The 13888-nt window shown below is 39.9% G+C and overlaps 1 protein-coding gene across 10 annotated transcripts in view; it reads left to right on the plus strand.

The window, feature by feature from the left end:
* Positions 1 to 13888, plus strand: part of camk2g2 (calcium/calmodulin-dependent protein kinase (CaM kinase) II gamma 2) — a 31831-nt gene that overhangs the window by 8492 nt on the left and 9451 nt on the right. For 3 of the 10 annotated variants that reach the window (XM_061691068.1, XM_061691062.1, XM_061691063.1), the window contains exons 3-15: positions 1678 to 1737; positions 2215 to 2269; positions 3492 to 3557; positions 4399 to 4471; positions 5924 to 6026; positions 6388 to 6471; positions 6555 to 6649; positions 7092 to 7214; positions 8416 to 8499; positions 8574 to 8616; positions 9802 to 9861; positions 12982 to 13022; positions 13823 to 13855. In XM_061691068.1, the coding sequence (XP_061547052.1) occupies positions 1678 to 1737; positions 2215 to 2269; positions 3492 to 3557; positions 4399 to 4471; positions 5924 to 6026; positions 6388 to 6471; positions 6555 to 6649; positions 7092 to 7214; positions 8416 to 8499; positions 8574 to 8616; positions 9802 to 9861; positions 12982 to 13022; positions 13823 to 13855 (920 nt within the window). The remainder of the gene's footprint in view (positions 1 to 1677; positions 1738 to 2214; positions 2270 to 3491; positions 3558 to 4398; positions 4472 to 5923; positions 6027 to 6387; positions 6472 to 6554; positions 6650 to 7091; positions 7215 to 8415; positions 8500 to 8573; positions 8617 to 9801; positions 9862 to 12981; positions 13023 to 13822; positions 13856 to 13888) is intronic. The other 7 variants (XM_061691059.1, XM_061691060.1, XM_061691061.1 and 4 more) reach the window with 3 other exon arrangements.

Raw genomic sequence — 13888 nt, forward strand, 5'->3', positions numbered from 1 at the left:
ATATATATATATATATATAAATTTTTTTTTTTTTTTTTTTTTTTTTGCAAAACTCAAATCCACGGGTGGGGCGGCCGGGATTTCATCTATGTCAAGTGACAAAAAAACCCACACAGATATTTTTGCCCATGTAAGCAGCACATCTGTTCCAGTTCGGGACAGCGAGTGGGTGATGGGCTTGGGTGTGTAGCGCATCCAAACGATACGCTACACACCCAAGTTACAGTTTTGTTACAGGTCTAATCGAAAATCCAGACTTTTTAAAAACAAATGTCAAAAATATTCACCCCCTTCACTAACTCCACATTTTGTTGTGTTACCGCCCTATTTTAAAATAAATTAAATCCATTTATTTGCTTAAAATTCTCCACAAAATGGTCTGTAAATCCACAGGGAAAAATGTTGTGGGGAAGTTTGTGCACATTTTTTTCAAAATAAAAATAAAAAATGGCTACAATTTCCCCGTGCATTCACCCTGCTACACTTTTTTCACGTTTTATTATCTCATAGTCATATTCATATTTTCACTCAAAATTATACATAAATATGACGTGAAAATTTTTAACAAAAAATGTTTTACTTACTTACTTTACTTACTAATTTTTACTTTTACTTACTAAAAACTAGTTTCTTAGTATGTAGTCTTATCCCAAAAATGGATTAATTTTCATAACTAAGTATTCCACACAAAATTATCCATAAATACAAAGAGAGGAAAAAAAACACGTGTATTTAAAATGTATGCACATTTCCGAGCGCCGAACTAAACTTTCTGATCTGCATAATTATTCACCGACTGTCACATTTCGTTATGTTACAGCCATACTCATAAATGAATTAAATTAAATATTTCCCCTCAAATTTCTCCTCAACATAATCTATAATACCAAAGTGAAAATACATTTGAGGACATTTTAAAAATAGTTTTAAAAAACGTGCACCCATTTTGATCCCCCTTCACTTTCCCCACATTTTACGTTACAGCTATATTCCAAAATGGATTAAATTAACTTCCATTCTCAAAATTCTTCGCATAATACTGCATAATTGCAAAGCGACATTTTCGCTGATTGAAATGCCGTGCACATAATGTATTTAGTCAACTTTGGTATACGGCTGTAACAGCAAAATGCGCAATAAATGGCAACGGGCGAGTCAATACCTTTTATAGGCTCTTAATGTGTCCTAAACATGCATCTACACACGCAGAAGTACACACATCCTCGCCTCCCCATTAGAATCATTAACAGACGACGATTATATTAAAGCCACACCCACAAGACTAATTTCACTAAGTGCAAAACGGCATTTGGCGGAGTGTGTGCAAAGACAATACGCAGCCGTCTTTCCCCCCCTCATGTGCAAGCTCGACAGAAGTCCCCAAAAAAAGCTGCGGCCCTTTTCGCTCGCTAAGTGTCTTTTGGGCATCCTGGCGTCTGCGAGAAGGGCACAAAATGGACGTTTTGGGACGTCTGTCCGACGTTGCGCTTCAGGGAAAATGGATCAAAATTCTCCACCATGACCATATTCTTCCATTAACTTCCATCTCCTAACATTGGCTTCATTTTGTTCCTGTTTCCGCATTTGATTGTGCCACGCCACAAAAGATGTAAAGTTCACCCCGTATATATCTGTATAACAGGAAATATAAACTGTTTTCTCTTTCGCTGCCTTCAGATCACCAGAAATTGGAGCGAGAGGCAAGAATCTGTCGTCTGCTCAAACATCCAAACATAGGTGAGTCGTTCGCGCACTCGTGTCGTGACAAAAAAAAAAAAAGGAGTCATGTTATCCAGCCAAATAATAATAATAATAAATTTGGATTGAAATGAATAGAAATTGACATTAATCTCTTCCAGGCCGCCCCCCCCCAAAAAAAAATCCAATAATTTTTTTCTACCATTTGCGTTCAAATATCCATGGCTTCAAGGGTTATAAAACCGCGCCTATCAATTCTAAACGCTCTGCTGTTTTCCATTATGTGTTAGCATTGCGCTAGCTAGGGCATTCATTCCATTTGGTCGTTTAAAATACAGGTGACATTTTCTTTGTTTTATGTTTTTTTTTTTTTAATGTTCACCATCTTCCAAACTGCTGCGCCTGAATCTCAAGTTTGCGAGCGGAAACAAAATATTGTCCGATGACCCTCCTCATGAAATATCGACCTTATTCATCGACATTAATGAAAGCTTGCTCCTATTCTTCCTGCACTAGTTCGACTCCATGACAGCATCTCAGAGGAAGGCTTCCATTACCTCGTCTTTGACCTGTAAGTACACACATTGCATTTTTACTATGAATTATGCCGCCGCAAATAACAATGAAATCAATTAAATGAAGACTGCAACATTGCTTCCCATAGCGATAGCCAATAAAGTGCAGATACAGTACGACTCTCTACTGTCCAGGAGCGCTACATTTAATCTGACGGCGGTCTTGGTAAATCCTGGGATACCATGACGTCATTGACAAATCATTTCTTTATTGTTCCCTTTTTTATTCTATTTTAATTAGGGGAAGATGAATGTAATCGACTCTGGAATAAGGTGGTAACATAACAACGTGACAAAAGTGAAGGGGTGAAATATGAGTTATGTTTATTGTTTACGAAATGTACAAACATTTGTAAAATACTTTATTTCACATTGTTTGCATGGATAATTTGATGTTGAATTTTGAGTTTTTTATTTTTTTATTTTTTTAAACCATTTTATGATATGGCTGCAACATAACAAAATGTGTGGAGAAAAAGTGAATTGTGAGTTGTTTTTACTTTCAAGAAACGTGCAAAAATTTCCAAAATCTATTTATTTTATTTTATTCACTCCGTATTTATGGAGAATTTTGAAATTTGAGCTTTTTTTAATGTTTAACAAACATGCACAATTTACCAAAAGATTTTTTTCACTATGAATTTATGGTGCATTTTTGAGTGAAAAAATCAATTTAAGAATAAGGCTGGAAGGCAGTGAAAACTTGTTGGGGACAATCAAATGTTTAATTTATTTGCAAACTTTTTCCCCCAAATACAATTTCATTTTGTCTTTATAAGATATTATGTAGCAAATGTTTTTTTAAGCATTATTGTTTTAACATTTCTGGACAATTCTGTGACTTTTTTGTTTGTTTTTTTTTTGCATTGGTGTCACAAATATATCCCCCCCCCCCCCCTAAAAAAAAAATCTAATAATAAACATGTTCAGGTTAATTTTAATAAAAGCACATTGTGAAATAGTGTGCTTCTTTAATTACATCATGTAAAATAATGTTTATATATGCCATTTTTGTAATTTGAATTGCATAATTGTGTATATTTCTGCAAATTTGTATGTACAGAAATCAAAACATTTAGTTGTGATAGATATACTGCATTTTTCTTTCTGTCAAATATGACACAATGTGTTCATCTTGCAGCGTATGCCATACGTTTTCAGTTCATATGGATTTATCAATACGAACTGATGCATGTATGTATGCGCGTGTCTGTGTAGGGTGACTGGCGGCGAGCTGTTTGAGGACATCGTCGCCAGAGAATATTACAGCGAGGCAGACGCCAGGTACGTTGTGATTGATGTCCTCGTCTTGCTCATGCCGCCCTTTGCACGTTGTTGTTTTTGGCTTCCTGGCACCGTGTGAACACGCGGCCCTCTAAATGCCATTTTATGAATAAGTCACAAAGCGGTGGCATCGCTGTTTGTTGACGAGCAGTACCACCGGCGGAACGCACGCACGCACGCACACAATTAAAAGGGACACGATCTGCTTTTTACATTTGAAAAAGGAAACAGGAAATCCTCCCACATGGCCCATGAAGGACTTTTTTTTTTTTTTCTTTCCTTGTGGTGGGAAGTCTGATTTAATAATTATTCATTCAAAAACAGGACATTATTACAAATTGACAGTGAAGAAAATGAACAAACATAAATTGATGATGATTCAATTACTGGTTTGGTCCGTTACAGCCAAAATATGCAAAAATGGTCATTGTTTTCCAAATGTCTTATTGACATTGTAAATGTCTTATTTTGATTCAAAACAAAGATAATAACTCTGCCTTCATGGAGAACTACAGACTTTGGAGAATATTTATTGCTGAGAGGCTGAAATTATCCCCAAAAAAAGTGAGTTGTTCGTTATAGATTAATCAATCAATTGCTGCCCCTCTCATTGTCTGGTTTTGCGCTGACCTATTTGCAAGACTTACTTTTAGTATCTTAGTTTCTACTAACTTGCAATACCCTAAATAAAAAAAATCACCAGGAATAAAAAAAAAAAAAAAAAAAACCTAATTTGACTAAAATCACAAAACAATTTGAGATTTTGCATTTGAACTCATCAAATGTTTTGAAGGAAGTATAGCCTGTGTGTGTGTGTGTGTGTGTGTGTGTTTGTGTGCAGCCACTGCATCAATCAGATCCTGGAAAGCGTGAGCCACATCCACCAGCATGACATCGTGCACCGGGACCTGAAGGTGAGACGTTCTGACATGATTGCGTTCTTTTTCCTCTCCTTCGCCGCCCTTTCTCGTCATTCCCGCTGTACCCGACTCCCCTGTTTTGTCTACAACCCTCCTTCTACTCGCCTCCTCCTCTTCTGGACGAGCACGACGACAGCGGGACAGATGCTGTTTTTGGCGCAGCATGACATGATGTCGTGTGACGGTCGCACCCCCCCCCCACCGCGGCGGAATTACTCACCCGCGACCGCGTTCTGACCTCGTCCGCTGCGTTGTGATGTGCTAATGACACAGTGAAGGATAGCGAACGATCATCCCGTCCCTAATAAATCTTCAGGACGGCTCTCGCGCAGGGATCCCGCAAAATTGCCGCATCAGAGCCGCAATGGAAAAGATCGCGTTCAGTCATCTGTGCCTTTTTCACACAGAACCCAGTGAAAGTTCACATTCAATTTGAGATTGCCACATCAACTTCCTTCAGGCATTCGGAAGACTCTCTCGAGTAGAGATCCCATCAAATTGCCACAACAGAAGAGCGAGCGTTGAGTTGTCTTTGCCTTTGACAAAGAACGCCGTGAAATTTCACACGGCAATCTGAGATTGCCAGGTTGACTTCCTTCAGACCTTCACAAGCCTCTTTCACACAAAATTGAGACCTTGTTATCACTGTGTTGCATGATGAAGGAAAATGGCTCATTGGTCCAAATTTCGACATTTTCACTGAGCGGTGTACTCACTTTTGTTGCCAGTGCTTTAGACATTGATGGCCGTCTGTTGAGATGTTTTGAGTGGCTACAAAATTGGCACTTTTATACGAGCTGCACACAAGTGTTATTTCTTCAGTCTTGTCCCATGGAAACAAAATGTCATACAAAAATGGGACTTTTGTCAGATACTGACTAAAGATTATATTTTTTTTGTATTCGACTGTGATGAAAGTCAAGCCAGAAGTCGTTTGATGACGTCATGTGTAAATGTGGCCCATCACTCGGAAAACTACCCACAGCAGTTGCGAAATAGTATCGTTATAATCTCTTCTTTTATATTCAAATCGCAACTCAAGTGCTCTCCGCTGCCCCCTGTTGATTTGAAGTGTCAAATGCAAGCACCGGTTTCAGCCGCAAGTAGCCGAAACGTGTCCTCACTTTGCCTCCATGGTGTCGACGGGGCTTGCTTGCCTGATTTAAAAAAAATATATAAATAGATAAATAAATAAATAAACGGGGGGGGGGGGGGGGCAGTCTGGGTTGGGTTGCCATGGTAACCCTGGGGCGAGGTCACCCAGCTGCTGCAGTAACGACTCATTACGTCACCGCCTATTAATCGAGCTCTGTTGCGTCAGCTCTATGCACCCCGTGCGGCATGGAAACATGCATTAGCAAGTCAACATGTTAGCTATGCATCCAACTGCATGTACGCTGATGTGCTGCGTGCGTGTGCGTTTTTGTTTGTTTGTGTCTCCTCCAGCCGGAGAACCTCCTCCTGGCCAGCAAGATGAAGGGAGCGGCAGTGAAGCTGGCTGACTTCGGCCTGGCCATCGAAGTGCAGGGGGACCAGCAGGCCTGGTTCGGTAGGTCCGAAGTCACGTCAAAACACGCGCGATTGCGTTCAAAACTGGAAAAACTAAGTTACTCAGCGCGGGACATCACATGGCCTAACTTAGAAAACAGGTGCGCGCACTTCCTGTGTATGCTGCTTGGTTGTGCATACTGTCAAAATATCTACCAGATTAGAAACATCTCATGGCAAGATTTTGCCAACCATGATGATAATCGGAGTGATTACGTGATCCGTTAGAAGGACATATTTTTATATAAATAAAAATGATCGCACTTTGTTTGTCACTGTATTTTGGAGAAAACAAATGATCTAGTATTAATATATATTTGAATGAATGAAATAAAGTTGCGCTTATGTTTGCGTGTGGGCAGGCTTTGCAGGAACTCCAGGCTATCTGTCGCCAGAGGTGCTGAGGAAGGACCCGTACGGCAAGCCAGTGGACATATGGGCATGTGGTCAGTATAAATGGCCTCCATTTGACCAATTTCAAATGAACACATAGGAAGTCATTTTGACGTGTGTGTTGTGTGCGCGTCAGGCGTGATCCTGTACATCCTGCTGGTGGGCTACCCTCCCTTCTGGGACGAGGACCAGCACAAACTGTACCAGCAGATCAAGGCTGGAGCGTACGACGTCAGTGCATTTGTCTCTTATATGCCAAGTTCTCGTGACTTCGGTGCCATTTTTCGAGTGAAAATACAGATTTTACACAAATGGTGGCCTCCTCTTTGATAGTAAATCACTTACCGCTTAAATGAATAAACGCCACACCTCGAGTGAGCCACTGAGAAATAAAGTCGGATGACTTCATTTTTGTTATTTTGCATTAGACTGATTTGTAGTTTTATGGCAGCAATGAAGTCTGTGGGATTTCTATCTTGATGATTTATATTGAAATGGTTACAGTACTACTTCTGGATACTTGTTTTTTCTTTGCAGTCGACTGTACAATTTCCCAATGAATCAATGAAGGAAATTTAGTCAAATGACCAACCCTAGCAAATAATAGTCATTGTAATGAATCATTTGAATAGAGTAGGTTTGTCTACATGCGTATATATTGCTGTTTTTCCAGTTCCCATCTCCAGAGTGGGACACGGTGACACCCGAGGCCAAGAATCTGATCAATCAAATGTTAACCATTAACCCCGCCAAAAGGATTACGGCCGACCAGGCCCTCAAGCATCCTTGGGTCTGCGTGAGTTAAACACACTACATCTTCTTCTTCTGGAGTCCTCGCTCTTTTTTCCACTTTGCGCCTAATGAAGTCATGCGCTGACTTCATTTGAGGGGAAAAGTCTCACAAAGTCACTTTCCATCACTTCAGAGGGCAAGACGCTGGATTGCATTAATTTCCTGGAGATAGCAGACAGCGCTTAGGGCTGGGCAATTCATCAATTTTATATATACAGTATGGACCGTCATTTCCCGTGTATAATGCGCACCCATGTATAAATACGCACCTCCAAAGTTGACCTCAAAATTCTGTAAAACCCTTCTACCTACGTGTAATGCATTTTTACAATGCATGATTTTGCTTTTACCCATATGATCAAAACATGAAGTATTTTCTGTATTTTGTTAGTATTTTTTCAAAGAATTATTCTGAAGTTAAGCACTTTATTTGATAGACGTAATACTTTTTTATTTACTTGCTCTTATTTTGAAATTCACAGCCCTACTTTTATTTAGTAAATGAGAAAACACACAGTTGTGCACATGTTTGATTACCCAGGCAGAATTTGTAAGATGGGTACAATTCTTTCAAGAAAACATGAAGGGCTGGGCAAAACACATTTAATTTTATTTGAACGGGATTAAAACGAAACTGTCATGCATTTCAGAAAGGCATTATCATTAAACAAAACATAACCATAAAGAAATGAATGATGGTTGTTGTTCAGTGATCAGTCCTATTTTATTAAAAAAAAAAAAAAAAAACAGGATTTCACAAATTCTGCCAGGGTATGTAAATGTACGAGCACAACTGTACATACATGCAGTCATATTGGAATGAAAGTGTGGGCTACACGTTTCTAATAACCTCTAGGTGGCGGTGGCATATGAGAATGAAAGTGGACATAACCTCTAGAAGGCGCCATACATTTATACAATGTGAAGGTTTTTTCATTTCCCCCTATACCTATGTATAATGCGCACTATTGGCTTTTGACAATTTCTTGGGGGGGGGGGGGGGAGTGCATTATACATGAGAAATTACGGTATATATGGCGGAATTTTAGAAATATTGTAATGTAAGATTGAGTAAATGAGAGGTCTTAAATTTGATAGAAGTGGCTTTAAAAAAAAAAAGAGTTTTGAAAAGTGTTAAATTTGGCTTATTTATTTTTTTTGCCATTATAATGTACTCCTATTGCATTCTTTCGCTTCAACTACAGCAACGCTCCACCGTGGCTTCCATGATGCACCGGCAAGAGACCGTGGAGTGTCTGCGCAAGTTCAACGCCAGGAGAAAACTCAAGGTGGATGTTCACAAAGACACACAAAATGAATGAGCTGATGTTCCTATAATTTTATAGCCATAATTGCTTTGCAGGGAGCCATCCTCACCACGATGCTTGTGTCCAGGAACTTCTCTGGTAAGTAGCAGATATTTATTTGCTAATTCTGAAAACTCAAAACGGCCAAATGGACTCCAGTCGTATTGATTCTTCAGTTTGGGTAGCACACATCAGGGTGTTGCCTCAATCGAGCGGCCTTCTAGACTTGGATGCGTTAATGACTTTGGGGTTTTAATGCGTCTGTGGAAGTAAAGCCGCTCCCATGGGCCCCTGCCAACTGCTTTCCATCGGTCGGCATTGATCCAGACGGAGTGACGGCTCCAGCCGGGACCCTGCGTACATATGGAAAGCTTAAAGTAGATTGAATGAAGACTTTGCTGAAGAAAGACCCAAAACAAACCGTCTTAGGAGAGGTTTAACGCTATTAAGCGTCTCGTTAGGTCATGGAAACTAACGTAGTTTCTTGTTAAACATCACAGATATTTAGATATGATTCTTGTGCATCACATCAGTCATATATTTTCCAACTCAATGTCCTTTTTTTTCCCACCAAAAGCTGCTGAATTTACCGGTTGAGAGTCAGCTCGCTGGCTCGTGTGAGAACAAACACACAAAACAAAGACTTATTGTGCGTCACACCAGTCAAAGAAGATCCAAGTAGTCAGCGGCTAGCATAAGAAGCTAACGTAGAAGGCTACATCTTGACTCATAAAGGAGAAACCTGCCACAATAAAATCATTTGGGAACAGAGCTTTGATCAAATTGGCCTTAAGAAAGTGTTAAAACATAACAAACATAAAACTTTGTGTGAAAAGCACAAATGAAAAGCATATGGCAGCTAGCCATACGGTGGCTAGCAGGGGAAGCTCATGTACCGCTCTGCATTTTCACTCAGTCAGCGCTCTTTCTTGTCAAACATCACAAACACGGGTGACTCAAATGCACCACACCAGTCACATAAGATCCAAAGCTAATCTAGGGCTCTAGAGCTTCACTCAGGACTCCTTGTTGTCAAACAGCAGAATGGATTTGGTGGACCACACCGGTCACAAAATATCCAAATCAGTCATTTGTTCACAAAAAGCTGCAAAATGCAGGCCAAAATTGTATATATTTTGGTCAAATTGCACTTCTTTTGGCGCATGCAAACAGAGGTACAAACTTGAATTTAGTCCTTAAACAAGGCTGTCGTCCCACCTCCCAAACCGTGACCCCCGCCCCACCCGGGCCCCCCACATTGAATCCCTCTCTGTCCCGCCGTAGTGGGACGGCAGCACACCAGCCCCGCCGCCACCACCAGCACCGCCGCCATGGCGCAGGAAGGTACAACTGACCCACTTACCGCCGTCTTTGCATCCGGGTTTGTCGGCATGCGGTCTGCGGCTATACCCCAATACGCCCGACCGGACCGCTTTTGATTGGTCGTCATCTAATAAATGGAAGCCAGAAAGGAAAGCTCAGTTTTTAAACTTTTGGTGCTTTTGCATGTGTGGATGCTCGGATCTCCTGTCTCATCTTGCACATGCAATGGGGCCCTTTACCATGATACAGTGAACCCTCACCTACTCGTGCATTTTTCTGCTGACCATCACTCAAACAATTTGCTGAAAAACACACCTATTCTATTAGTGCTTAGCCGCATATTTTTGCGATAATGTCTGGATCGCAAAGACAGATTTTACAATATACTGTACAGTGCAGTGGTCCCTTGAGATACGAGTGACCCAGTATCCGGGTTTTTCGAGATTGGAGGATTTTGAGTTTTTTTTTTTTTGGGAGTTTTTTATTTATTTTTTTGCTCTGACTTGTGAGCAATAATTTGAGATACAAGCACGGTATTATGCCTGTGAACTCACTTCACAACAAGCAGCATTTTGGCATAATTCATAATACATTTTCCAAAAAGTGGCTTCAAGCTGTTTAATACCACTCCCGGTTAAAGTTTACTGTTGAGAATTACACGCTGTTTATTTGAAACGGCCACATAACTAAATCCGCTAACTTAATGCTAACACATAATGGGAAGCACCATAGACAGGCTAAAGAACAGCGTCTATGTGGCAATTTCTTTGTGCTTTAAGGAACGGACATTAGAACAATAAAAGTGCGGTAACACGTACAGGCAATGTAACAATACCCACACTTATATTCTTTATCCTCTGCAACAAGTCTGAGTCACTTTCAGTAGTTGAGTAAAACTTTGTCTGCATGACTGTATGCTGCCGGTCACGCACACCAGAAGGAGCGGCGATTAATTAATCATGATACAAAACCATTTTTATTCTTTACATTCTATTTAAAATATGTTATCAAAGCATGTTTTTATAAAGTACAATATTGTAGAGTGCTATTTCCCTTGCTAAAAAATGCATTACAACAATCTTGCCATTCATTGAAATTGGGTCGGATGATTTGAGAACTCGTATCCCAAGGCACCGGCCACTGTATGTACTTGAGAAAAGATTATTTATTTCTCACTGAGTCAAAAACGTGCTAAAGTTACTAATAGGAAAGTAACATCTGTATTTTTACGGTTTGTGATGCAAGCTGTTCTCGCATTGCTGGTGCATTTGTTTCCCCCCCAAATCAAATGCTCTGGAAACCATCTTTAAGGGTAATATCGTAAAATGAGTTTGAAAGTATTTTGGGTATATTTCGAGTTTATACTCTTAAACCCAACGAGGGTTCACTGTAATCCAATTTCCATCCATCCATCCATTTTCTGAGCCCCTTCTCCTCACTAGGGTCGCGGGCGTGCTGGAGCCTATCCCAGCTGTCGTCGGGCAGGAGGCGGGGTACACCCTGAACTGGTTGCCAGCCAATCGCAGGGCACATAGGAACAAACAACCATTCGCACTCACAGTCATGTCTACGGGCAATTTAGAGTCTCCAATTCGTGCATGTTTTTGGGATGTGGGAGGAAACCGGAGTGCCCGGAGAAAACCCACGCAGGCACGGGGAGAACATGCAAACTCCACACAGGCGGGGCCGGGGATTGAACCCGAGTCCTCAGAACTGTGAGGCTGACGCTCTAACCAGTCGGCCGCCGTAATCCAATTTGTTTCCAAATATTAGCATCTATGGTCCGTAACGCTCCCATTCCTGCCACCTTTGCATCATTTTATAGCCCGATGCCCGGCCAATGCCTGCCTTTGTGCCAGTGTGCATGCAACATGCTCAACGGAATGTCCCGTTTTGACTGCCTGCCGGTTTGCATGTCGACTAGACAAACTATGCTATTAGCTAAATAGCCATTTCCGACATAATATTATTGTTAATACGATATGAATATTGTCCGCTGCAAGCCATTGGAGCTCAGCCAATATGACTGAAATGACTCCATTTCCACTGTACTGTTAAAAAAAAAAAAAAAAAGGCGTTATGTCGTTTTAAAGTGCTATTAAATACTATGAAACTGCTGGTATTCAATTTCAAAGTACGAGTGTTGTCTTTTGAAGTGAATGCTGCATGTCAAAAGCATGAAGCCCCACCATGGTGGTATTGTGCCTGCATTCTTTAAATGCTAACTTGAATAAATACATTTTTCTTACTTTCTTTACTGCCACCCTTCCAACTCTTTAACGCGGAAGGTAAGGCGAGGCCCACTAGAATGTGACGCTCGAAAGGGAATGTTTGGTTTTAACGGCTGATTGCTATAAAAACAATTCTCCATTGTGACAATTTGCTAAACTGTAGACAGTGACAGTAGTTTTTTTTTTTTTTTTTTTTTTTTTTTTTTTTCCCCCCTCATTGTGTTTTAGGAAGATCTGGCACAGAGCAGGATATATTGCAACCAAACAAAACTTTTATTTTATTCTATTAAAGCCCACTTTTTAATTATAGTGCAACGTGGAAAGTCGGAGGAAATCACAAAGTGATTTCTCCTACTCCAATGAACTGCAATGTTGTTGTTTTTTTTACAGTTATACTATATTGCGCATAAAAGTTAAAAAAAAAAAAAAAAAAAAAAAGTACCTGCATAAATGCTTGTAAGCAAAACTAACTGCAGCACAACTAACTTAAATACAACTTTCCAGGGGGCGCTACTGAGTGAGTTCTGGTGCCGTGCTGTTGGGGACCCCTAACATTCAGTAAATGCATTTTCAGCAAGACCCTTTCCTGTGTCGTTTTTTTGGAAAACAAAATCAATAAATAAATAACAAATACACGACAAATTCAAAAAACAAACTTCGACACTTGAAACATTGTGGTCGACCATGACCTGGATTACTGATAATATACACATAGAGAAAAATGTTTATTGTTTTTGTTTTTTTAAAAGCACATTGGTATTTTGGGGAGAAATTGTGACAGTAAGTGAAAAAATTACTTTTGGAGGTTCTACTGTGTTCAGTTAGATACATTGTGTGAGATTGTTTATTTTAAATTTTTTGGCTGTCTTTGTACCATCTTGACTTATTTCTTGCCATTTCTGTGTTGCAGCTTGCAAAACCTTGTTAAACAAAAAGTCGGATGGCGTCAAGGTACGTTTCCCGAGCACCCTCACTGTGACCTTGACTGACTTTGGCTCCTCTCCTCCTTTCTCATTTTCAAAGTTTGGCAGGTAACAGATTAGTTCGGACTATTTTATGTTCTCGCTCATGCAGAAAATCTGCTTTCTTTGTCAAGCTAGTGGTGGTTAATGTCTCTGCATGTAATGAAGAGTTGTTGTTATTAAAAAAAATAAAAAATAAAAGACACCATACGAGGTTTTCAAAACGTACAGGTGCATCTCGATCAATGAGAATATCATGGAAATCTTTATTTCAATAGTTCAGTGCCGAAAATTAAACTCATGCATTGTTAGCCCAATAGCATAGTCGCCTAAGTTATATTTGAACATTTAAAAAAAAAAAAAAACTTTTTTTTTTTTTTTTTTTTTTTTAAAAAATACTTGGTAGCAGTAAGCTAAAAATGCTTCAGCCAGTTATGATCTTAGGCTAACGATATGATTAAGTTATGTGGTTTGGTCAAATAAAATGTATGTCCAGGTACCACTGCCTATCATATTTTTGTATTGAAATACTGCGAACACCATTTTCTAGCACATTCGAATGGAATCTAATTGAGCTGCATCCGTATATTTTCATGTTGTGAGCGCCTTTATTTCCCAGCCGCATTCCCTTGTTTTTCTCAAAATGGCTCACTATTTTGGTTTTGTGTTTTTCAATCTGTCAGCTTTTCCTCTCTTTTTGTGTGCGAAAATGTGACGGCTTGTTTGTTTTGATTAGGATTTTCTTGCTGATTTATTTATTTATTTATTTCCCCCCTCCTCGTCTGGCAGAAAAGGAAGTCCAGCTCGAGTGTTTGTTTGATGGTGAGATGATGAGCACGTGTCGCTCGCTCGCTC

The sequence above is a fragment of the Phycodurus eques genome, chromosome 11, assembly GCF_024500275.1.
Source record: "Phycodurus eques isolate BA_2022a chromosome 11, UOR_Pequ_1.1, whole genome shotgun sequence".
Lineage (NCBI taxonomy): Eukaryota > Metazoa > Chordata > Actinopteri > Syngnathiformes > Syngnathidae > Phycodurus > Phycodurus eques.